This window comes from Somniosus microcephalus, unplaced genomic scaffold, assembly GCF_052327205.1.
Source record: "Somniosus microcephalus isolate GS21.2 unplaced genomic scaffold, FLI_Smic_1.0 scaffold13, whole genome shotgun sequence".
Taxonomy (NCBI): Eukaryota; Metazoa; Chordata; class Chondrichthyes; order Squaliformes; family Somniosidae; genus Somniosus; species Somniosus microcephalus.
Genome location: NW_028225200.1, coordinates 1,631,222 through 1,655,731, shown reverse-complemented (window position 1 = coordinate 1,655,731; position 24,510 = coordinate 1,631,222). Strand labels below are relative to the sequence as shown.

The following is a 24,510-nucleotide window of genomic DNA, read 5'->3' as shown; positions in this document are numbered from 1 at the left end:
GAGAGCGGCTGGGACACGTTTCTCACACGCCTCGAGATTAACCCGCACGGCAACTTTGCTGTCAGTGAAGAGAGACAAGAAAGACCAAAGTGCCGTTTGCCCCTCTCAGTGTGGCCCTGAAGGACTGTGTCCAGGCTGGAGTTCTGTTCCCACCGTACGATCCTCCCCCACATTGTCCTTTCTGAGCTCCAGCCAGGTGATGCGAAACACTCAGGTGGGAAAGACAAAAATCTACAACAATGTGTTTAAAACAAAGTTGATTTATTTGACATATATCCAGAATATTAAACTCCAGCCCAGTTCCCGGAGTTATTAACATCAGCAGAAACAATCCCCAACTGTCAGAATGAACATGGTTCAGTCCTGGATGTGATTAACAGCAGCAACAACAGCAGAATCCACCCCCTGCAGTCACTTGTGAACTCGCTGGTGTCTCAGCAGGTTGGATGACTGAGTGAATCCCTTCCCACACTCAGGGCAGGTGAACGGCCTCTCCCCAGTGTGAACTCGCTGGTGATTCAGCAGGTTGGATGAATTAATGAATCCCTTCCCACACACGGAGCAGCTGAACGGCCTCTCCCCAGTGTGAACTCGCTGGTGTCTCAGCCGGTGGGATGAATTAGTGAATCCCTTCCCACACACGGAGCAGCTGAACGGCCTCTCCCCAGTGTGAACTCGCTGGTGTCTCAGCCGGTGGGATGAATTAGTGAATCCCTTCCCACACTCAGGGCAGGTGAACGGCCTCTCCCCAGTGTGAATTCGCTGGTGTATCAGCAGGGTGGATGACTCGGTGAATCCCTTCCCACACTCAGAGCAGGTGAACGCCCTCTCCCCAGTGTGAACTCGCTGGTGTCTCAGCAGGGTGGATGACTCAGTGAATCCCTTCCCACACTCAGGGCAGGTGAACGGCCTCTCCCCAGTGTGAATTCGCTGGTGTATCAGCAGGGTGGATGACTCGGTGAATCCCTTCCCACACTCAGAGCAGGTGAATGGCCTCTCCCCAGTGTGAACTCGCTGGTGTCTCAGCAGGGTGGATGACTCAGTGAATCCCTTCCCACACTCAGGGCAGGTGAACGGCCTCTCCCCAGTGTGAATTCGCTGGTGTATCAGCAGGGTGGATGACTCAGTGAATCCCTTCCCACACTCAGAGCAGGTGAATGGCCTCTCCCCAGTGTGAACTCGCTGGTGTCTCAGCCGGTGGGATGAATTAGTGAATCCCTTCCCACACTCAGGGCAGGTGAACGGCCTCTCCCCAGTGTGAATTCGCTGGTGTATCAGCAGGGTGGATGACTCAGTGAATCCCTTCCCACACTCAGAGCAGGTGAACGGCCTCTCCCCAGTGTGAACTCGCTGGTGTATCAGCAGGGTGGATGACCCAGTGAATCCCTTCCCACACTCAGAGCAGGTGAACGGCCTCTCCTCTGTGTGAACTTGCTGGTGTGTCAGTAGGTGGGATGACTGAGTGAATCCCTTCCCACACTCAGAGCAGGTGAACGGCCTCTCCCCAGTGTGAATGCGCTTGTGTCTCGATAGGCCAGAAGATCGTCTGAAGCCTCGTCCACACACAGAACACGTGTACGGTTTCTCCCCGCTGTGAACGGTGCTTTTTGCTTCCATGTTCAGAGGCCGGTGATATTCAGATCCGATGAGTCGACTGACTCTGTCAGATCTTGATGTGATGTTTGGTTTGAGCTTACCGTCTGTAAATCCTCCCCTTCCAGTGCCCTGTAAAATTAATTTAAAACAGGGAGCGTGAGAGACAACCCACAAGAAATCAAAGGCAGGTTGTGAAACTGAGCTCAATGAACCTGGTCAATTGTGGGGCCGGCACTAGAAAAAAGTGACCATGAAAGCTGCCAGATTGTCATAAAAACCCAACTGGTTCACTGATGTCCCTCAGGGAAGGGAATCCGCCACCTGGTCTGGGCCTACACAAGACTCTGGCCTCTATGGGAGGAGAGAGAGAGGGAGAGGTGGGAGGGGGAGGGGGAGGGGGGCGAAGGAAAGGAACATTATACATCTGCAACTCGACCAGAACTTTGATAGAACCTCCAAAACCCACAACCTCGAAGGACAAGGGCAGCTGTTGTATGGGAGCACCATCACATCCAAGTTCCCCGCCAAGTCACACATCATCCTGACTCAGATATATTCATCGTTGCTGGGTCATAATCCTGGAACTCCTTACCGAACAACTTTGTGGGAATACCTTCACCACACGGACTGCAGTAGTTCAAGAAGGTGACTCACCACCCCCTTCTCAACGGGAAACTGGGGATTGGCCATATTTGCTGCTCTTGCGAGCTACGCCCACATCCCAAGAATGAATTAAAATAAATCTGTAGATGTAAACTGGATTAAAAGCCTGTACAGAAATACTTGTTCCTAAAACAATACTCTTTTACATTGTACGGACAGTGTCTGTGTAACAACCTGATCTCCCCTAGAATCCACCTCCTTTGACAGTCTCACATTGGAAATTGTTGGGTCCTCCTGGGCTCAGAAGTACTGGGGGTTAAACCCAGCAGCTTCTCCTCCATCTCCACTCCAGCTCAAACTGAAGCATAGAAACACAGAAGATAGGAGCAGGAGTAGGCCATTCGGCCCCTTGAGCCTGCTCCACCATTCAATGCGATCATGGCTGATCATCCAAGTTCAGTACCCGGTCCCTGCTTTCTCCCCATACCCCTTGATCCCTTTAGCCTTAAGAAATATATCCAACTCCTTCTTGACTATATTTAATGTATTGGCCTCTACTGCCTTCTGTGGTAGAGAATTCCACAGGTTCACCACTCTCTGGGTGAAGAAATTCCTCCTCATTTCTGTCCTAAATGGCCTACCCCTTATCCTTAGACTGTGACCCCTGGTTCTGGACTCCCCGACCATCGGGAACATCCTTCCTGCATCTAGTCTGTCCAGTCCTGTCAGAATTTTATAAGTTTCAATGAGATCCCCTCTCATTCTTCTAAACTCCAGCGAGTACAAGCCCAATCGTCCCAATCTCTCCTCATACGTCATTCCTGCCATCCCAGGTATCAGCCTGGTGAATCTTCACTGAACTCCTTCCACGGGAGGAACATCCTTCCTCAGATAAGGCGACCAAAACTCCACACAATACTCAAGATGTGGTCTCACCAAGGCCCTGTACAATTGCAGCAAGACATCCTTGTTCCTGTACTCAAACCCTCTCGCTATGAAGGCCAACATACCATTTGCCTTCTTAACCGCCTACTGCACCTGCATGCTTACCTTCAGTGACTGGTGCACAAGGACACCCAGGTCTCGTTGCACTTCCCCTTCTCCCAATCTATTGCCATTCAGATGATAATCTGCCTTCCTGTTTTGGCCACCAAAGTGGATAACCTCACATTTATCCACGTTATATTGCATCTGCCATGCTTCTGCCCAATCACCCAACCTGTCCAAATCATCCTGTAGTTTCTCGGCATCCTCCTCACAGCACACACGCCCACCCAGCTTTGTGTCGTCTGCAAATTTGGAGATATTACATCTAGTTCCCTTGTCTAGATCATTAATATATATATTGTGAATAGCTGGGGTCCAAGGACCGATCCCTGCGGTACCCCACTAGTCACTGCCTGCCGCTCGGAAAAAGACCCGTTTATTCCAACTCTTTGCTTTCTGTCTGCCAACCAGTTCTCTATCCAAGTCAATACCTTGCCCCCAATCCCATGTGCCTTAACTTTACACGCTAATCTCTTATGCGGGACCTTATCGAAAGCCTTCTGAAAGTCCAAATACATCACATCCACTGGTTCTCCCTTATCTATTTTCCCAGTTACATCCTCAACAATGAAGCAACAAAAAGACCTCCACAGGCGGCCAGGGACCTACCTTCCGTCAGCCTGAAATAAAACCCTTCCCGACAGCCGCTGACTAATGGCGGCCGCAGCACCCACAATCCCCCGTGCCCCAGAAACCGCTCTATCCAATGCGCTGATTTCCCCGCTGAGAGTGCGCATGCCGCCCGGGGCCGTGGGCCATTCTGGGAGCCTGGCTCCTGTCCTTTGGCCCGAGTCGGACTTGGTGGAACCGGCTGAAGAAACCGGGAAGCGGCGGCTCGGATGGGGGAGGCGCTGCACTCTGGGTTTCCTGGTGCCGGGGCTCTGGCCGCACGTCCGCTGGGCCCGGCCGCTCTGATTCTGATTGAGGTTTTTGATGAGGTAACAGAGAGGGTTGATGAGGGCAATGCGGTTAACGTGGTGCACATGGATTTCCAAAAGGCGTTCAACAAGTGCCACATGATAGGCTTGCCAGCAAAGTTGAAGCCCATGGAATAAAAGGGACAGTGGCAACATGGATACAAAATTGGCAAAGTGACAGGAAACAGAGAGTAGTGGTGAATGGTTGTTTTTCGGACTGGAGGAAGGTATACAGTGGTGTTCCCCAGGGATCGGTACTAGGACCACTGCTTTACTTGATATATATTAATGACTTAGACTTGGGGTACAGGGCACAATTTCAAAATTTGCAGATGACAGAAAACTTGGAAGTGTAGTGAACAGTGAGGAGGATAGTGATAGATTTCAAGAAGACATAGACAGGTTGGTGGAATGGGCAGACACATGGGAGCTGAAATTTAATGCAGAAAAGTGCAAAGTGATACATTTTGGTAGGAAGAACCAAGTGAGGCAATATAAACTAAAGGGTACAATTCTAAAGTGGGTGCATGAACAGAGAGACCTGGGGGTATGTGTGCACAAATCGTTGAAGGTGGCAGGGCAGGTTGAGAAAGCAGTTAAAAAAGCATATGGGATCCTGGACTTTATAAATAGAGGCAGAGTCCAAAGGCAAGGAAGTTATGATGAACCTTTATAAAACACTTGTTCGGTCTCATCTGGAGTATTGTGTTCAATTCTGGGCACCGCACTTTAGGAAGGATGTGAAGGCCTTAGAGATGGTGCAGAAAAGATTTACAAGAGTGGTTCCAGGGATAAGGGATGAGGGACTTCAGTTATGTGGATAGACTCGAGAAGCTGGGGTGGTTCTCCTTACAGCAGAGAAGGTAGAGAGGAGATTTGATAGAGGTGTTCAAAATCATGATGGGTCTGGACAGAGTAGAAACTGTTCCCACTGGCGGTAGGGTCGCGAACCAGAGGACACAGATTTAAGGTGATTGGCAGAAGAACGAAAGAACGAAGTTGCGAGGTGAGGCCCGATCAGAGCATCGGACCTGTGAAGGGGCAGTGACCGGCAGAGCTTAAAAGCGGCGGCAGTGCAAGGTGAGGCCCGATCAGAGCATCGGACCTGTGAAGGGGCAGTGACCGGCAGAGCTTAAAATCGGCGGCAGTGCGAGGTGAGGCCCGACCAAATCAACAGCAGAGGAGAGAGGTAAAAAGTAATCAGAGTGTGACGTCACCAGGGAGCAGGTAAGTGATTGGTTGGTGAGTATTTCTCTTTTTTAAACTTTAACTCTGTAGTTTATAGTTACTAGGGTCTTTTCTGGTGTAGCAGGGACTGTTGGTAGACTATACAAGCGCCTTAGAGATATTTTTAATTGGTGGTAGTAAATTAATTTAAATTAAGTAAAGGGAAGGTCATGCCAGGTGAGCCCAGCCCCGTGATATGCTCCTCTTGCTCTATGTGGGAATTCAGGGACCCCGGTGCCCCTGATGACCACGTGTGCCAGAGATGCATCCATCTGCAGCTACTAGCAGACCGCATTGAGGCGCTGGAGCTGCGGGTGGATGGGTTGTTGAGCATTCACGATGCTGAGAGGGTCGTGGATAGCACGTTTAGTGAGTTGGTCACACCGCAGGGAAGGGCTGCACAGGAAGACAGGAAATGGGTGACCACCAGGCGGAGCAATAGAAGCAGGCAGGTAGTGCAGGAGACCCCTGTGACCATTCCCCTCTCAAACAAGTATACCGCTTTGGATACTGTTGGGGGGGATGACTCACCAGGGGAAGGCAGCAGCAGCCAACTTGCTGGCACTGGGGGTGCTCCTGCTGCCCAGGAAGGGGGGAAAAAGAGTGGGAGAGCAATAGTGGTAGGGGATTCTATAGTAAGGGGAACAGATAGGCGTTTCTGTGGCCGTAGACGTGAATCCAGGATGGTTTGTTGCCTCCCTGGTGCCAGGGTCAAGGATATCACTGAGCGGCTGCAGGGCATTCTGGAGGGGGAGGGTGAACAGCCAGAGGTCGTGGTCCACATTGGTACCAACGACATAGGTAAAAAGAGGGATGAGGTCCTGCAGCAAGAATTTAAGGAGCTAGGTGAAGGATTAAAGAGCAGGACCTCAAAGGTTGTAATCTCTGGATTACTCCCCGTGCCACGTGCTAGTGGGTATAGGAATAGGAAGATAGAACAGATGAATGCGTGGCTAAAGGGATGGTGCAGGGGGGAGGGCTTTAGTTTCCTGGATCACTGGGTCTGCTTCTGGGAAAGGTGGGACTTGTACAAGTCGGACGGTTTACACCTGAACCAGAGGGGAACCAATATCCTTGCGGGGAGGTTTGCTAGCACTGCTGGGGGGGGTTTAAACTAACTTGGCAGGGGGATGGGGTACAGAGTGGAGCTATAGTAGGGGGTGATTTACAGCCAAATACAGAGGAAAAAACAAGTCAGCTGGGAAGGCAGAGCAAATATGTGAAGGCAAAAGGGAATATGGCAGAGCTGGAAGGCATTTATTTTAATGCAAGGAGTCTTGCAAATAAGGTGGATGAACTGAAGTTGTTGTTGAACACATGGGAGTACGATATTGTTGCTATCACGGAGACATGGTTGAGGGAGGGTCAGGACTGGCAGCTCAATATTCCGGGGTATAGAATCTTCAGGCGAGACAGAGGGGGGTGTAAAAGGGGAGGGGGTGTTGCAATATTAATTAAAGAGTCAATTACTGCTGTAAGGAGGGACGATATATTAGCGGGTTCCTCTAATGAGGCCATATGGGTAGAACTTAAAAACAAAAAGGGGGCAAGCACTTTGCTGGGAGTGTACTATAGGCCCCCAAACAGTCAGGGGGAGATAGAGGAACAGATATGTAGGCAAATCTCAGAGAAGTGCGAAAATAATAGGGTAATAATAGTGGGGGATTTCAACTTCCCCAATATAAATTGGGATAGTCAGAGTGTGAAAGGCTTAGAGGGTGCAGAATTCTTAAAGTGCATCCAGGAGAGCTTTTTGAGCCAACATGTAGAAAGTCCTACAAGAGAGGGGGCGGTACTGGACCTAATTCTGGGGAATGTAGCCGGGCAAGTGGTGGAAGTATCAGTAGGAGAGCATTTTGGCGACAGTGACCATAATTCGGTGAGATTTAAGGTGGTCATGGAAAAAGACAAAGACGGCCCGGAAATAAGGGTTCTAAATTGGGGGAAGGCCGATTTTAATATGATAAGGCAGGATCTGGCCAAAGTGGACTGGGAGCAGCTACTTATAGGAAAATCCACATCAAAACAGTGGGAGACTTTCAGAAGGGAAATAGAGAGAGTACAGCGCCAACATGTTCCTGTAAAGGTCAAGGGTAGGACCAACAAGCAAAGGGAACCTTGGATGACAAGGGATATACAAAAATGCATTAGGAATAAAAGGGGGGCTTTTGGCAGTTACAAAAAACTAAAGACGGAAGAAGCCCTAGAGGAGTATAAAAAGTGCAGGGGCATACTTAAAAAAGAAATTAGGAGGGCGAGGAGGGGCCATGAAATAACACTGGCGAGCAAAATAAAGGAAAATCCTAAGATGTTTTATAAGTATATTAAGGGCAAGAGGATAACCAGGGAAAGGGTAGGGCCCATTAGGGACCAAAGTGGCAATCTGTGTGTAGAGCCAGATGATGTAGGCGGGGTTTTAAATGAATTTTTTGCATCTGTGTTCACTATGGAGAAAGACGATGCAGACATAGAAATCGGGCAAGGGGACTGTGACATACTTGAACATATTAGCATCGAGAGGGAGGAGGTGCTAGCGGTTTTAGCAGGCCAAAAAGTGGATAAATCCCCAGGCCCGGACGAGATGTATCCCAGGCTGCTGTGGGAGGCAAAGGAGGAGATTGCAGGGGCTCTGACACAAATTTTCAGAACCTCTCTGGCCACAGGGGATGTACCAGAGGACTGGAGAACAGCTAATGTAGTACCATTATACAAGAAGGGTAGCAGGGATAAACCAGGGAATTACAGGCCAGTGAGCCTAACATCTGTGGTAGGGAAATTATTGGAAAAAATTCTGAGGGACAAAATTAGTCTCCACTTGGAGAGGCAAGGATTAATCGGGGATAGTCAGCATGGCTTTGTCAAGGGTAAATCATGTCTGACAAATCTGATTGAATTTTTCGAGGGGGTGACTAGGGGGGTGGATGAGGGAAATGCTGTGGATGTGGTTTACATGGACTTCAGTAAAGTCTTTGACAAAGTCCCGCACAGGAGACTGGTCAAGAAGGTAAGAGCCCATGGGATCCAGGGTGCCTTGGCGCGTTGGATCCTAAACTGGCTGAGTGGCAGGAGGCAGAGGGTGATGGTCGAAGGTTGCTTTTGTGACTGGAAGCCTGTGTCCAGTGGGGTACCTCAGGGATCGGTGCTGGGTCCCTTGTTGTTTGTGATCTACATAGATGATTTGGATGAGAATGTAAAAGGTATGATCAGCAAGTTCGCAGATGACACGAAAATTGGTGGGGTGGTCAATTGCGAGGAGGAAAGCCTCAGGCTACAGGACGATATAAACGGGTTGGTCAGATGGGCGGAAAAGTGGCAAATGGAATTTAACCCTGAAAAGTGCGAGGTGATGCATTTTGGACGGACAAATAAGGCAAGGGAATACACAATGAGTGGTAGGACCCTAGGAAGTACAGAGGGTCAGAGGGACCTTGGTGTACATGTACATAGATCCCTGAAGGCAGCGGAACAGGTAGATAAGGTGGTTAAAAAGGCATATGGGATACTTGCCTTCATTAGCCGAGGCATAGAATATAAGAGCAGGGAGGTTATGATGGAGCTGTACAAAACGCTGGTGAGGCCACAGCTGGAGTACTGTGTGCAGTTCTGGTCGCCTCACTATAGGAAGGATGTGATTGCTTTGGAGAGGGTGCAGAGAAGATTCACCAGGATGTTACCTGGGATGGAGCGCCTCAGCTATGAAGAAAGACTAAACAGGCTGGGGTTGTTTTCCTTGGAGCAAAGAAGGCTGAGGGGGGACCTGATTGAGGTATACAAAATGATGAGGGGCATAGATAGGGTAGACAAAGAGGAACTTTTCCCCTTAGTAGGGGGGTCAATAACAAGGGGGCATAGATTCAGGGTAAGGGGCAGGAGATTTAGAGGGGATTTGAGGAGGAACTTTTTCACCCAGAGGGTGGTTGGAATCTGGAACTCACTGCCTGAAAGGGTGGTAGAGGCAGGAACCCTCACAACATTCAAGAAGCATTTGGATGAGCACTTGGAATGCCAATGCATACAAGGCTATGGACCAAATGCTGGAAAATGGGATTAGACTGGACAGGGATGGATGGGCAGCGCAGGCACGATGGGCCGAAGGGCCTCTTTCTGTGCTGTAAAACTCTATGACTATGACTCTATGAGGAAAAAAAAATTTACGCAGCGAGTGGTTAGGATCTGGAATGCACTGCCTGAAAGGGTGGTGGAGGCAGATTCAATCACCGCTTTCAAAAGGGAATTGGATAAGTACCTGAATGAAAAAGAATTGCAGGGTTACGGGGAAAGGGCGGGGAGTGGGACTAGCTGAAGTGGTCTTGCAGAGAGCCGGCACAGGCTCGACGGGCCGAATGGCCTCCTTCTGTGCTGTAACCATTCTATGATTCTGTAAAATATTAGAAAGTTTGTTCCACAGAAGCACCAGGTTTATCTGCTTTTATTGATGAATTTAAAAAGTCTCTATTAAAACCTGACCAAGTGTGTTGTGAGCCAAAGAGCCTTGTGTCCAATGCGGGGAATAAAGGCCCACAGCCTCCCCGGGCCCCGAACAAGGGACTGGAGAAACTCGCTGCCCTGCGGATCAGACAATCAGCCGCCGCTAGTGCCGCCCCTCGGGCTACCCGATTGGTTGGAGGACCCGCCGCCGGCTCGCTCCTCCAGCCCGTCTGTCAATCAACCATCAGCCAGAAGAGGTCGCTGGTGAGACCAGTGAAGAAAGAAAGACTTGCATTTCTATAGCGCCTTGCACCACCACCGGACGACCCAAAGTGCTTTACAGCCAATGAAGTACTTTTGAAGTGTAGTCACTGTTGTAATGTAAGAAATGCAGCAGTCAAATAGCGCACAGCAAGCTCCCACAAACAGCAATGTGATAATGACCAGATAATCTATCTTTTTGTTAACTCTGTTTCTCTCTCTACGGATGTTGCCTGGCCTGCTGAGTGTTTCCAGCATTTCCTGTTGTTATTTCAGACTTCCAGCATCCGCAGTATTTTGCTATTATCCTTTTGTTACATTGATTGAGAGATAAACATTGGCTCGGACACCGGGGATATTTCCCCTGCTCTTTCCCACATTACAACAGTGACTACACCTCAAAAGTACTTCATTGGCTGTAAAGCACTTCAAGACGTCTGCTGGTCATGAAAGCATTATATAAATGCAAGTCTTTCTTTCTCAAAATAATGTCATGGGATCTTTTACATCCACCTGAGAGAGCAGACAGGGCCTCAGTTTAATGTCTCATCCGAAAGACGCCACCTCTGACACTGCCTCAGTACTGCACTGGAGTGTCAGCCTGGATTTTTGTGCTCAAGTCTCTGGAGTGGGACTTGAACCCACAACCTTACGCCTCAGAGGCAAGAGTGCTACCATAGAGTCATTGATTTATACAGCACAGAAAGAGGCCCTTCGGCCCATCGTGCCCACGCCGGCCACCAAGCCCTGTCTATTCTAATCCCATTTTCCAGCACTTGGTCCATAGCCTTGTATGCTATGGCGTTTCAAGTGCTCATCTAAATGCTTCTTGAATGTTGTGAGGGTTCCTGCCTCTACCACCCTTTCAGGCAGTGAGTTCCAGATTCCAACCACCCTCTGGGTGAAAAAGCTTTTCCTCCAATCCCCTCTAAACCTCCTGCCCCTTACCTTGAATCTATGCCCCCTGGCTATTGACCCCTCTACTAAGGGGAAATGTTCTTTTCTATCTACCCTATCTATTCCCCTCATAATTTTGTACACCTCAATCAGGTCCCCCTCAGCCTTCTCTGCTCTAAGGAAAACAACCCCAGTCTCTCTTCATAGCTGAAGCGCTCCAGCCCAGGTAACATCCTGGTGAATCTCCTCTGCACCCTCTCCAATGCAATCACATCCTTCCTATAGTGTGGTGAGCAGAACTGCACACAGTATTCAAGCTGTGGCCTAACTAGCATTTTGTACAGCTCCATCATAACCCCCCTGCTCTTATATTCTATGCCTCGGCTAATGAAGGCAAGTATCCCATATGCCTTCTCGCTGTCCTGCTGCCCTCAAGGATCTATGTACATGCACACCAAGGTCCCTCTGATCCTCTGTCCTTCCTAGGGTTCTACCATTCATTGTGTATTCCCTTGTTAGTCCTCCCAAAATGCATCACCTCACACTTTTCAGGGTTAAATTCCATTTGCCACTGTGCTGCCCATCCAACCAACCCATCTATATTCTCCTGTAGCCTGAGGCTTCCCTCCTCGCTATTTACCACTCCACCAATTTTCATGTCATCTGCGAACTTACTGATCATACCGCCTACATTCATATCTAAATCCTTAATGTACACTACAAACAGCAAGGGACCGAGCACCGATCCCTGCGTTACACCAGTGGACACAGGCTTCCAGTCACAAAAACAGCCTTCGACCATCACCCTCTGCCTCCTGCCACTAAGCCAATTTTGGATCCAATGTGCCAAATTGCCCTGGATCCCATGGGCTCTTACCTTCTTGACCAGTCTCCCATGTGGGACTTTGTCAAAAGCCTGACTGAAGTCCATGTAGACTACATCAACTGGACTGCCCTCATCCACACACCTAGTCACCCCCATTGAAAAATTCAGTCAAATTGGTTAGACATGATCTCCCCCTGACAATGCCATGCTGACTATCCTTGATTAATCCTTGCCTCTCCAAGTGGAGACTAATTCTGTCCCTCAGAATTTTTTCCAATAATTTCCCTACCACTGATGTTCGGCTCACTGGCCTGTAATTCCCTGGTTTATCCCTACTACTACCCTTCTTGAATAATGGTACTACGTTAGCTGTTCTCCAGTCCTCTGGCACCTCCCCTGTGGTCAGAGAGGTTCTGAAAATTTGTGTCAGAGCCCCTGCAATCTCCTCCCTTGCCTCACACAGCAGGCTGGGATACATCTCGTCTGGGCCTGGGGGTTTATCCACTTTTAAGCCTGCTAAAACCACTAGTACCTCCTCCCTCTCAATACTAATTTGTTCAAGTATATCACAATCCCCCCTGCCTGATTTCTATGCCTGCATCGTCCTTCTCCATAGTGAACACAGATGCAAAATATTAATTTAAAACCTCACCTTCATCTTCTGGCTCTACACACAGATTGCCACTTTGGTCCCTAATGGGCTCTACTCTTTCCCTGGTTATCCTCTTGCCCTTAATATACTAATAAAACACCTTGGGATTTTCCTTTATTTTGCCTGCCAGTGTTTTTTCATGACCCCTCTTCGTTCTCCTAATTTCTTTTTTAAGTACCCCCCTGCACTTTCTATTCTCCTCTAGGGCTTCTCGTGTTTTTAGTCCTTTGTATCTGCCAAAAGCCTCCCTTTTTTTCCTAATCCATTCTTGTATGTCCCTTGACATCCAGGGTTCCCTGGGCTTGTTGGTCCCACCCTTGACCTTTACAGGAACATGTTGGCGTTGTACTCTCTCTATTTCCTTTCTGAAAGACTCCCACTGCTCTGATGTGGATTTTCCTACAAGTAGTTGATCCCAGTCCACTTTGGCCAGATCCTGCCTTATCATATTAAAATCGGCCTTCCCCCAATTTAGATCCTTTATTTCCAGTCCATCTTTGTCCTTTTCCATAACTACTTTAAATCTCACCGAATTATGGTCACTGTCACCAAAATGCTCTCCTACTAACCCTTCTACCACGTGCCCTGCTACATTCCCTCGAATTAGGTCCAGTACCGCCCCTCTCTTGTAGGACTTTCTACATGTTGGCTGAAAAAGCTCTCCTGGATGCACTTTAAGAATTCCACACCCTCTAAGCCTTTCACACTCTGACTATCCCAGTTAATATTGGGGAAGTTGAAATCCCCAACAATTACTACCCTATTATTTCTACACCTCTGAGATTTGCCTACATATCTGTTCCTCTATCTCCCCCTTACTGTATGGGGGCCTATAGTACACTCCCAGCAAAGTGCTTGCCCCCTTTTTGTTTTTAAGTTCTACCCATATGGCCTCATTAGAGGAACCTGCTAAGGTATCATCCCTCCTTATAGCAGAAATTGACTCCTTGATTAATATTACAAACCTGATTTTTGGTCAACTCTTGGCGTATTCACGTTTAATAAGTCTCCGGGAGAAGGAGTCGCTTCACTTGAACTGGTTCCTGGGGCCTGATCACCTTCCCCAGGAGCAGGGCCTTGACCCTGACTTTATTCACTTGTACTGGTTCCTGATCACCTTCCCCAGGAGCAGGGCCTTGATTCTGGGGGTGTTTTATTGCACCGCATGGTGTACTTGAGAAGAGCCCCATCAGGGCGAGTGCAGGAGGGTCAGGGGGCGAGTGCGGGAGGGTCAGGGGGCGAGTGCGGGAGGGTCAGGGGGCGAGTGCGGGAGGGTCAGGGGGCGAGTGCGGGAGCGTCCATCTCCAGGACCAGTGTGTATCTGAGTCAATGGGACTCTCTCTGACCTTTCTCCCAAGTCCATCTCCAGGACCAGTGTGTATCTGAGTCAATGGGACTCTCTGACCTTTCTCCCCAGTCCATCTCCAGGACCAGTGTGTATCTGAGTCAATGGGGCTCTCTCTGACCTTTCTCCCCAGTCCATCTCCAGGACCAGAGTGTATCTGAGTCAATGGGACTCTCTCTGACCTTTCTCCCAGTACATCTCCAGGACCAGTGCGTATCTGAGTCAATGGGACTCTCTCTGACCTTTCTCCCCAGTCCATCTCCAGGACCAGTGTGTATCTGAGTCAATGGGACTCTCTCTGACCTTTCTCCCCAGTCCATCTCCAGGACCAGAGTGTATCTGAGTCAATGGGACTCTCTCTGACCTTTCTCCCAGTACATCTCCAGGACCAGTGCGTATCTGAGTCAATGGGACTCTCTCTGACCTTTCTCCCCAGTCCATCTCCAGGACCAGTGTGTATCTGAGTCAATAGGACTCTCTCTGACCTTTCTCCCAGTACATCTCCAGGACCAGTGCGTATCTGAGTCAATGGGACTCTCTCTGACCTTTCTCCCCAGTCCATCTCCAGGACCAGTGTGTATCTGAGTCAATGGGACTCTCTCTGACCTTTCTCCCCAGTCCATCTCCAGGACCAGAGTGTATCTGAGTCAATGGGACTCTCTCTGACCTTTCTCCCCAGTCCATCTCCAGGACCAGTGTGTATCTGAGTCAATGGGACTCTCTCTGACCTTTGTCCCCAGTCCATCTCCAGGACCAGTGTGTATCTGGGTCAATGGGACTCTCTCTGACCTTTCTCTCCAGTCCATCTACAGAACTAGTGTGTATCTGAGTCAATGGGACTCTCTCTGACCTTTCTCCCCAGTCCATCTCCAGGACCAGTGTGTATCTGAGTCAATGGGGCTCTCTCTGACCTTTCTCCCCAGTCCATCTCAAGGACCAGTGTGTATCTGAGTCAATGGGACTCTCTCTGACCTTTCTCTCCAGTCCATCTCCAGGACCAGTATGTATCTGAGTCAATGGCACTCTCTCTGACCTTTCTCCCCAGTCCATCTCCAGGACCAGTGTGTATCTGAGTCAATGGGACTCTCTCTGACCTTTCTCCCCAGTCCATCTCCAGGACCAGTGTGTATCTGAGTCAATGGGACTCTCTCTGACCTTTCTCCCCAGTCCATCTCCAGGACCAGTGTGTATCTGAGTCAATGGGACTCTCTCTGACCTTTCTCCCCAGTCCATCTCCAGGACCAGTGTGTATCTGAGTCAATGGGGCTCTCTCTGACCTTTCTCCCCGTTCCATCTCCAGGACCAGTGTGTATCTGAGTCAATAGGACTCTCTCTGACCTTTCTCCCAGTACATCTCCAGGACCAGTGCGTATCTGAGTCAATGGGACTCTCTCTGACCTTTCTCCCCAGTCCATCTCAAGGACCAGTGTGTATCTGAGTCAATGGGACTCTCTCTGACCTTTCTCCCCAGTCCATCTCCAGGACCAGAGTGTATCTGAGTCAATAGGACTCTCTCTGACCTTTCTCCCAGTACATCTCCAGGACCAGTGCGTATCTGAGTCAATGGGACTCTCTCTGACCTTTCTCCCCAGTCCATCTCAAGGACCAGTGTGTATCTGAGTCAATGGGACTCTCTCTGACCTTTCTCCCCAGTCCATCTCCAGGACCAGTATGTATCTGAGTCAATAGGACTCTCTCTGACCTTTCTCCCCAGTCCATCTCCAGGACCAGTGTGTATCTGAGTCAATGGGAATCTCTGACCTTTCTCCCCAGTCCATCACCAGGACCAGTGTGTATCTGAGTCAATGGGACTTTCTCTTACCTTGTTCCACAGTCGATCTCTGGAAGCTCTTTGAATCGGAAGGGTTCTCTCCGGTTGGTGCTCTCACAATACTGTGCTGGTTCACCTGCTGTCGTTCCTCAGTCTACAATCCCTGTTTACTTCGAGCTGAGCACCTTCCTCAATCACACCATCTCTCACCGGGACATCTAATTGTGACAAAGCAGAAAATAAGAACAATATTGAAAGCGTGAAATAATATAATGTAGACTTTCAATCTGCTTACTAATAATTCAATTTCAAGGCCGAGTATTTGTTTGATTTTGTGCCTTTCCTCAGATCCCCAGTTGCGGGGCTGTGTGTTCAGTTTGGAGATTTTGCTCAGATCCCCAGTTGCCGGGCTGTGTGTTTAGTTTGGAGATTTTCCTCAGATCCCCAGTTGCGGGGCTGTGTGTTTAGTTTGGAGATTTTCCTCAGATCCCCAGTTGCGGGGTTGTGTGTTTAGTTTGGAGATTTTCCTCAGATCCCCAGTTGCGGGGCTGTGTGTTTAGTTTGGAGATTTTCCTCAGATCCCCAGTTGCAGGGCTGTGTGTTCAGTTTGGAGATTTTCCTCAGATCCCCAGTTGCGGGGCTGTGTGTTTAGTTTGGAGATTTTCCTCAGATCCCCAGTTGCGGGGCTGTGTGTTTAGTTTGGGGATTTTCCTCAGATCCCCAGTTGCGGGGCTGTGTGTTTAGTTTGGAGATTTTCCTCAGATCCCCAGTTGCGGGGCTGTGTGTTTAGTTTGGAGATTTTCCTCAGATCCCCAGTTGCGGGGCTGTGTGTTCAGTTTGGAGATTTTCCTCAGATCCCCAGTTGCGGGGCTGTGTGTTTAGTTTGGAGATTTTACTCACTGTGAATTTCCGGCCTCCTGAGACTCCCCCATTCTCACTGCTCTGGGCGGAAATGCGCCATTTTCTGTGCGGAGTTACTAACCGGAGCGGTGACCCTGTGAGCCTCCCTCGCTGTGATCTAAACTCGGGGCTGAGCAGCCTCTGTCGGGCCGAGTTCCCTCAGTCACAGAGCGGGCCCTGTAATCCGGGCAACCAGCCTGTTTCCGAGCGGCCGGCGCCGCCCGGCCCAGCACACAGCAAACCCAGGATCAGCAGTGGAGCGGCACTGCGCCTGCTCGGGAGAGAGAGAGAGAGAGAGAGAGAAAGGGAGCGGCACTGCGCCTGCTCGGGAGGGAGAGAGAGAGAGAGAGAGAAAGGGAGCGGCACTGCGCCTGCGCCGGAGGGAGCGAGAAAGGGAGCGGCACTGCGCCTGCGCGGGAGAAAGAGGCAAGGGAGCGGCACTGCGCCTGCGTGGGAGGGCAAGGAGCGGCACTGCGCCTGCGTGGGAGCGCAAGGAGCGGCACTGCGCCTGCGTGAGAAGGCAAGGAGCGGCACTGCGCCTGCGCCGGAGTGAGAGCAAGGGAGCGTCACTGCGACTGTGCGGGAGAGAGAGAGAGAGAGAGAAACTAAATACTCAGCCGGACCCTGACCAGCCCCAGACCAACACAGCCGTCCAAACACCAATCCGAGTGAACCAAATCATTAAACAATGCAAAGAAACCTACCTGGAACATTGGAACAAAATAACCGAAAGCCAAAGCAGATTAGAATGTTACCGGGCCCTAAAAAGAGAATATAAACTGGCAGACTACCTCACGACCATCAGAGACACAAAACAGAGACAGACCCTCACCAGGTACAGACTAAGCGACCACCAACTGGAAATTGAAAAAGGCAGATACAAGAAATCCTGGCAGCCTAGAGAGAATAGAATATGCGACCAATGTCTGGCCGGCGAGGTTGAAACAGAAATGCATTTCCTCCTAAAATGCGAAAAATTCAACACATCAAGAAATATATTATTCAACAAGCTAAGCCAAACAACCCCAGATTTCAAGGAATTGGATGACCTGTCAAAATTGAGATTAGTCCTGGGAGAAGGAGACCTTGGGGCCAAATATGTAACAACATGTCACAACCTGAGGACTGTTTAAAATTAAGACTGTTTAAAATTAATATTGAACGTACCAAATGAAGTAGAAAGACTGTTTAAAATTAATATTGTTTAAAAATAATATTGTATGTACCCAACAAATGTCAAATCGATTGACACCTACAGAATGTTGGAAAACTGTACCTTTTTGCTATGTAAGCTTTGGCAATATGGTTCTCTGTAAACTTTCATGCCAATAAAGCATTTGAATTGGAATTGGAATTGGAGAACGGGAGCGGCACTGCGCCTGCGCCGGAGGGAGCGAGAAAGGTAGCGGCACTGCGCCTGCGCGGGAGGGCAAGGGAGCGGCACTGCGCCTGCGCGGGAGAAAGAGGCAAGGGAGCGGCACTGCGCCTGCGCGGGAGCGCAAGGGGCGGCACTGCGCCTGCGTGAGAGGGCAAGGAGCGGCACTGCGCCTGCGTGAGAGCAAGGGAGCGTCACTGCGACTGTGCGGGAGAGAGAGAATTGATCCAACTCCACATACCGGGATCGATCCGAGAGAGAGAACGAGGTGCCTGAAGTCTGATACTCACCTTTAAAACCAGCTCTTAATGCAGGGACAGGTGGGAACTTCAGTTACTATTTGAAATATTTAAAAATTAACCAGAGCTGCAATTCTGGTTAGATCCTGTCTCCCAAATAAAAAGGGAATGTTTGTATGGGTCAGGGTGTATATCGTTCTCCCTATGGAATTATTGTCCCAATAAGGAATGGTAGCCGCTCACTCACTTTATACTCGGTTCTTAACATCCGTTCATATTCGGCTCTCCTAACAACGTGTTCATTGAGTGCTGCGCTCACGTTAGGGTTCCGTGTGTTTTGTTTTTCTCTGAAGCCAGTCCTCATCTATATTGAATCACTGATCTGAATATTCGCTCACAGCAAGCCCGCTGCAGTGTTTCTGGATCTGGATTTCTACATGTTGGACAGACAGTTTACCGAAAATGGCTAAATAGTAAGCAGCCCTTTCACAGATACAGTGGGTGGCTCTGAAAAGAGCCTTTGGGTTATTAGATTGAACCTTGTCCACTTTACTTGCTCTTGGAGCTGGCAGTGCTGGTTTTCTTGGGAAGCAGCACCGCCTGGATATTAGGCAGTACCCCGCCCTGAGCGATGGTCACCTTTCCCAGCAGCTTGTTGAGCTTCTTGTCGTTGCGGATGGCCAGCTGCAGGTGTCTGGGGATGATGCGGGTGGTCTTGTTGTCGCGGGCCGCGTTGCCGGCCAGCTCCAGGATTTCAGCGGTCAGATACTCGAGCACAGCAGCCATGTAGACCAGAGCTCCGGCACCCACACGTTCAGCGTAGTTGCCCTTTCGCAGGAGCCTGTGAACACGGCCCACAGGGAACTGCAGTCCGGCCCAGGATGAGCGGGATTTGGTCTTGGCCCGAGCTTTACCGCTGGTTTTTCCTCTTCCAGACATTTCCAAAATCCACTCGTTGAAAGAAATAATGATAAACTCCGCCCACATCTGCCGCCCTTCTACCTTCTGGAGGAATGCAGACAGCAAACTTGTGATTGGTCGCTCTGTGGTGAATTCCATTGGTGTTCTCCGGTGACCAATCACAGTCTGTTTTTCCGCCAATGGCAAGTGTGTGGAAATAACTGTCCTCAACAGTCAGACTGCCAACGATTTTTAATTTCAAAAAGCTCGCCAATATTTTCCTAACCCAGCGAATTAAGTTAATAAATTAACTATTAGCCAAAGATTTCCAGACAGTTTTTTATTCCTTTTGTCTTCTTCCATCTCTCCCTTGCAAATTCCAGGCTGTTACAATCAGGATTAATTCCGGGTTCAATATCGAACTTTAACGGGTGGGATTAAATCCCCATTGATTCTGTAACGGGACACATTCCAGCTCAATCTCTGTAAAAGTGAGGATTCAGATTATCGAGTGATCCTTTGCACAGGCGCTGCTGCGGGAGTGAAACCAAATCTGGGAGTCCTGCTGTGAGAGGAGAAGAGGGACAGAGTGTTCAAACTGACCGCGTTCTGGTCTCTAAGAAACCCCATTCTGGGTTGTTACACTGCAGGAATTCTCTGGTTAATAAAAGGATTGACTCCCAACTGGCATTGAAAAAAATGAAAATGTTTTTGCAGAGATTGAGGTGACTGAAATCAGAGTCTCATCTCGAAAACAAGCTTTTAATTTGTCGGAAGGCGCTGCAAGTGAATGGGTCTGAGATCAAAGGGAAAGAGCGATCAGGGACCGTGTTTGTACTTTACTGGACGGGAAATACAACAGCGACGCTAAGGTTGATCCGGGCAGTGAAAGTGCTTATCTGAGAATTCAAAACTAAATCTACGGCTGGAACTTCAAACGTTCTCAAAACACACTTGTTACGGAAATAATTACAGTAAATTGTGTCTAAAGAGAGATGAGTTTGTGTAGCTCTTTCAGAGAGATTTTGGGTAGCTCTTAAAAGAGCCGTTGTGTTTTGGGTTTGTTCTTTCAGGACAGCGTGGAGTTTTACTTGGAGCTGGTGTATTTGGTCACCGCCTTTGTCCCTTCCGACACGGCGTGCTTGGCCAGCTCCCCGGGCAGCAGCAGGCGCACGGCGGTCTGGATCTCCCGGGAGCTGATGGTGTGCCACTTGTTGTAATGGGCCAGGCGGGAAACCTCACCCGCGATGCGCTCAAAAATCTCATTCACAAACGAGTTCATGATGCCCATGGCCTTGGAGGAGATGCCGGTGTCGGGGTGAACCTGCTTCATCACTTTGTAGATGTAGATGGAGTAACTCTCCTTCCTCGACTTTCTGCGCTTCTTGCCGCCCTTCGCTGCCGGTTTACTGACGGTTTTCTTGGCGCCCTTCTTGGCAACTGGTTTCTTTTCATCAACCATTCTCAAACTCGATTTCAAACACAAAACGACGCAAACCCGCGCCGGGCTCGGAATATATAGGCAGCCCCACAGTCCTATGCTAATGAGGGATGGGTGAAGGCAATGGTTGTGATTGGCTGCTGAAGAGTGATGTCAAATTCCGTTGTTCTGCATCTCTATGATTGGCTTCTTTATGTATCCAATCAGATTGAGATTTTGTCACCAGCACGCCCCCTGTAGTCAGAAAGGTAATTGCAAGAGCATATATCCATGCACCAATTCCCAGACCATTATCTGGGGTCCCAAGCACTTCTTCCGGACGAGACAGCAATTTAGATGTACTTCCTCCAACCAGTGCACTATATTCATGTCTTGCAGTGTGGTCTCCACCACTTTAGTTCAGTATCTGCCCGTCTCTAGTACTGTGAGTGTGTGTATTGGAATAGTTCTGTATTATTCAGTCTCTGGTGATTTATGTAAGTGTTGGAATCATTACCAATCTCAGTCTCTGTTACAGTATGTGCGTGTGGGATCCATTCATTTCCTGTCCGTCACTGATACCATGTGTCAGGGTGGGATTCCATCTGTATCCGTCAGACTCTGGTACCGTGTGTCAGTGTTGGAATTCATTCAGAATCTGTCATTCTCTGGTAGTGTATGTGTGTGTGACATTAATTTTGTATCTGTCTGTCACTGGGATGTGCGAGTTTGAGATTCATTCTGTATCTGTCATTCACTGGGATGGTGTGCATGTCTAAGATTAATTCTGGATCTGTCAGTCTCTGGTACTGAGTGTAGTGTGGGATTCATTCCGTATCTGTCATTCACTGGGATGTTGTGCAAGTCTAAGTCTAAGATGTCAGTCCCTGGTACTGAGTGTGAGTTTCATTCTGTATTTTTCAGTCTCTGGGACTGCATGTTAGTGTCATATTAGTGCTGAATCTGTCAGTCTCTCGGACTGTCTTTCACCGAAGAATTCCGCATGTATCTGCTACTTACTCGGTTTATGAAAGTGGGATTCTTACTGCATCTATCAGACTCTGGCACTTGATGTTAGTTTGAAATTAATTCCATTTCTGCTAGTATCTGCTACTGTATCAGAGTGTGGGACTGAATCTATTTGTAAAGCAATTATCCACCTCCAGCTATCTGCAACCGCCAATTTCAAACCGTTTATTGACAGTAGAACCGAAACACAGCGCTCCGCACAAACCCTTACAGACTCGGGCTTCATATTCAAGGGTTCCCTGAAACCAGAATATTTTAAGTAAGATCCTGTTACAATTAACAATCGGTAATATTCCCGCCTATATACAGTCCCTTCGATCACAAGTCGACCCGTCTCCTTCCATGTCAATCTCTGACCTTATTCTATCTCCCCACACTTCCCCTCACAGACGGGTTCAGCAGTTTACAAACACCTTATTCCAGTTGATTTGGAGAATCTCATGTGTTGGGGTTCGAGTTGTGATGTGGGGTATCTCCGCCAGTGTCAGCGTCTCAGAGACTTTCACCCTGAACCTGTGAACTGAAAATGACCATGAACTGAGACTGGAGTCGAACACCCCCCCAGTTAGAGTGAGGCCCGGCCCGGACATCCCATTCTCTCTCTGTTTTATTGCAAACACTGGGGGAGGGGTGGGTGCAGCGAAAATCAGCGAGTCACCAGGGAGCCGGGGTTCATTTGAAATGATTTCAATCTGGAATCTGAGCCCGGCCCCGGGACATGGATCATATGATTCCGCGATCACCTCTTTTTGGAAAGATATGGGTGGCTCTGAGAAGAGCCTTTGGGTTCAGATGTTTACAAGTTGTTGTTAGATCCATGTGTTAATGGAGACACGGAATGCAGGAGTTGATTTAACAAGTGTTTACTGAACAAAGTCTGGAGGTGAACTAACTACACAAGACGCTATACAGGCTTATATACCCGAGTGGTTACTACTGGTACTACAGTATACAGGGGCTTCAAAAACATAGTTCCTCTTAAAGGTACATACACTACAGTTGTCCTTTTTATTTTATTTTGCTCGCTGCTTTCTGAGACTTTGCTGATTTGGGCTTGGCCTTGGGTTTTTCCACCTTCTTGGCCGCCTTCACCTTTCTGCCTGTGGCCTTCTTGGGGCTCTTGGGCTTCTTCACCACCACCTTCTTCCCAGCCGCCGCTTTCGCTGTCTTTTTAGACGTTGCTGCCTTCTTGGTGATTGTTTTCTTGGCTGCTGGTTTCTTGGCTGGAGATTTCTTGGCTGCTGGTTTCTTGGCTGGAGATTTCTTGGCTGCTGGTTTCTTGGCTGGAGATTTCTTGGCTGCTGGTTTCTTGGCTGGAGATTTCTTGGCTGCTGGTTTCTTGGCTGGAGATTTCTTGGCTGCCGGTTTCTTTACTGCAGATTTCTTGGCTGCTGGTTTCTTCACCTTCTTTCCCTCTTTCCGCTGGGATTCCTTCTTAGCAAGCCTGAAGGAACCCGTGGCGCCCGTGCCCTTGTTCTGCTCCAGGGAGCCGTTTCCCACTTTCATCTTGATACTTAACCTGATCTGGGACCGGAGCTTCAGCACGTCGGCGCCGTTGGCAGCCAGAGCCTTCTTTATCGCAACCAGGGACATCCCCTTGCGATCGCTGCCACTCGCCACAACCTTGAGTTTCTGTTCGCCCAACGTGAGACCGGCTGGCTTGGAGTGGGGAGCCGCCTTCTTCTTCTTGCTGGGGGCCTTGGTTTGAGCGGCGGCAGGAGGAGCCATTTTGGCGGCTGCAGTCTCGGTCATGTCGGCGACTCTGTAGAAAATCTCTCTGACAGTCAGAGCTGGGTCAGAAATGAAACGAGAGGCGGCGGCACAGAGCAACTTAAAGGCAGCGAGCGGACGGGGCGGAGACATCCTGCTGTCAGCTCCCGGCCCCTCCAGCCTCTCTCTGTTTCTCTCTCCTCATTAACTCTCCGATTACAATTAAACTCGGGCACTCCACATTCCCAGATTGGTCTCTTTCTGTCTCGAAGACCGGGATGTTTGCTGTCGAGAAAGTTTCATCAGAATTCAAGACAGCAATTTCGATTTAAAACCGTTTCTTTGCTGCACTGATCGCGCTCTCTCACCCGATCGCGGACATGTTCACTGTTTTTCGACTGAAATTTGAAATCAACTAAAACTTCACATTTAATTCCCACATCAGGGGGGAGCAGGGCGATCCTATGACAGGGAAATCTTTGAATTTTACACAAGAGGGTCTCTGAAATCCGGCGATGAGAGCGGGCACACAAACACAGTGACATTAGTCTAACCCGCCCGCCCCTTTAACACACTCTCGCTGACATAATGTTCACTCTGCTCATTCACAGCACAATCTGTTCCCAGATTTACAGTTCACAGGACAGGTTTTCCTCTCCGCTCGGCCTGTGCTGCCGATTCTCGGGGTTAGTTGGAGTTTCCCAGCTCAGTCAGTGTTAAACACTCTTGAGGCCGGCGCTCCTCACAGTGTCTGTTCCCCAGATTCAGGGGCAGGAGCCAATCACAGCTCTGGCTGTGTTCACCCATATCTGGTTTGAAGGTATTATATTGTTCGCAGGCAGGAATAAGTTTGATTTATATGAAAATAGAAATGATGATCTCACCGCCTCTCTCTGTCTCTCTCTCCCCAAAACTGAGGAACAGAACAGAGCAACTGGTGTCCTGTGCATTCCATTCTCAACACCCAGAGACAGCAACCAGAGAGAGAGAGACAGAGAGACTGTATCAGTCTGAATGGTCGTACTCTGAGCCAAGCGGTCCACGCAGTCTGTTACCGAGATTTCGGGGCAGGAACGTGTCACAGTTTGGCTGTGTGGATCCTAGCCTGCTTTTAGATGATAGTATTATTCACAGAAATAGTGAGACATTCTGTTCACCACACATGCCTTGAACTTGGTTTCAATAGACCGAAAACTGAGAGGTTCAGCGTCGATCCAGATATAACAGGCAGGGCTGGGGGATAGAGGGACTGGGGATTGATCCTGTACACAAGGCACAGAGAAAGACACAGGGGGTGACAGTCACACAGGCCCGGGAACTTGTCTGGTATCTGTCGCCTACTCACCCACCGGAGACAGGCAGAGACT

The 24,510-nt window shown here is 49.2% G+C and overlaps 3 protein-coding genes across 5 annotated transcripts; all 3 read right to left on the bottom strand.

Moving 5' to 3' along the window:
* Positions 1–244: 244 nt before the first annotated feature.
* On the bottom strand, positions 245–16,772 carry LOC147083960 (uncharacterized). Of its 3 annotated transcripts, none has more exons than XM_085980032.1 (3): positions 16,553–16,772; positions 15,622–15,788; positions 245–1,725 (listed from the first exon to the last, which is right to left on the bottom strand). In XM_085980032.1, the coding sequence occupies exon 3, from the start codon at positions 1,615–1,617 to the stop codon at positions 412–414; it is 1,206 nt and encodes a 401-aa protein (XP_085836158.1). In that variant the 5' UTR covers positions 1,618–1,725; positions 15,622–15,788; positions 16,553–16,772; the 3' UTR covers positions 245–411. The 3 variants fall into 3 exon arrangements, 2 of the variants coding, with proteins under 2 accessions (XP_085836158.1, XP_085836157.1); XM_085980031.1 differs by having other exon boundaries at positions 16,471–16,770; XR_015075949.1 differs by lacking the exon at positions 245–1,725 and adding an exon at positions 9,997–10,189 and having other exon boundaries at positions 16,471–16,755.
* Positions 16,773–18,633: 1,861 nt separating this feature from the next.
* Positions 18,634–20,231, bottom strand: LOC147083959 (histone H2A type 2-C-like). Its single transcript, XM_085980034.1, has one exon. It carries the CDS (start codon positions 19,141–19,143, stop codon positions 18,634–18,636), a length of 510 nt encoding a protein of 169 aa, XP_085836160.1. The 5' UTR covers positions 19,144–20,231.
* A 2,053-nt stretch (positions 20,232–22,284) lies between these two features.
* On the bottom strand, positions 22,285–23,200 carry LOC147083958 (histone H1.4-like). The gene is made up of 2 exons (XM_085980033.1): positions 22,808–23,200; positions 22,285–22,756 (listed from the first exon to the last, which is right to left on the bottom strand). Exons 1-2 carry the CDS (start codon positions 23,183–23,185, stop codon positions 22,442–22,444), a joined length of 693 nt encoding a protein of 230 aa, XP_085836159.1. The 5' UTR covers positions 23,186–23,200; the 3' UTR covers positions 22,285–22,441.
* Between the last annotated feature and the right edge of the window lie 1,310 nt (positions 23,201–24,510).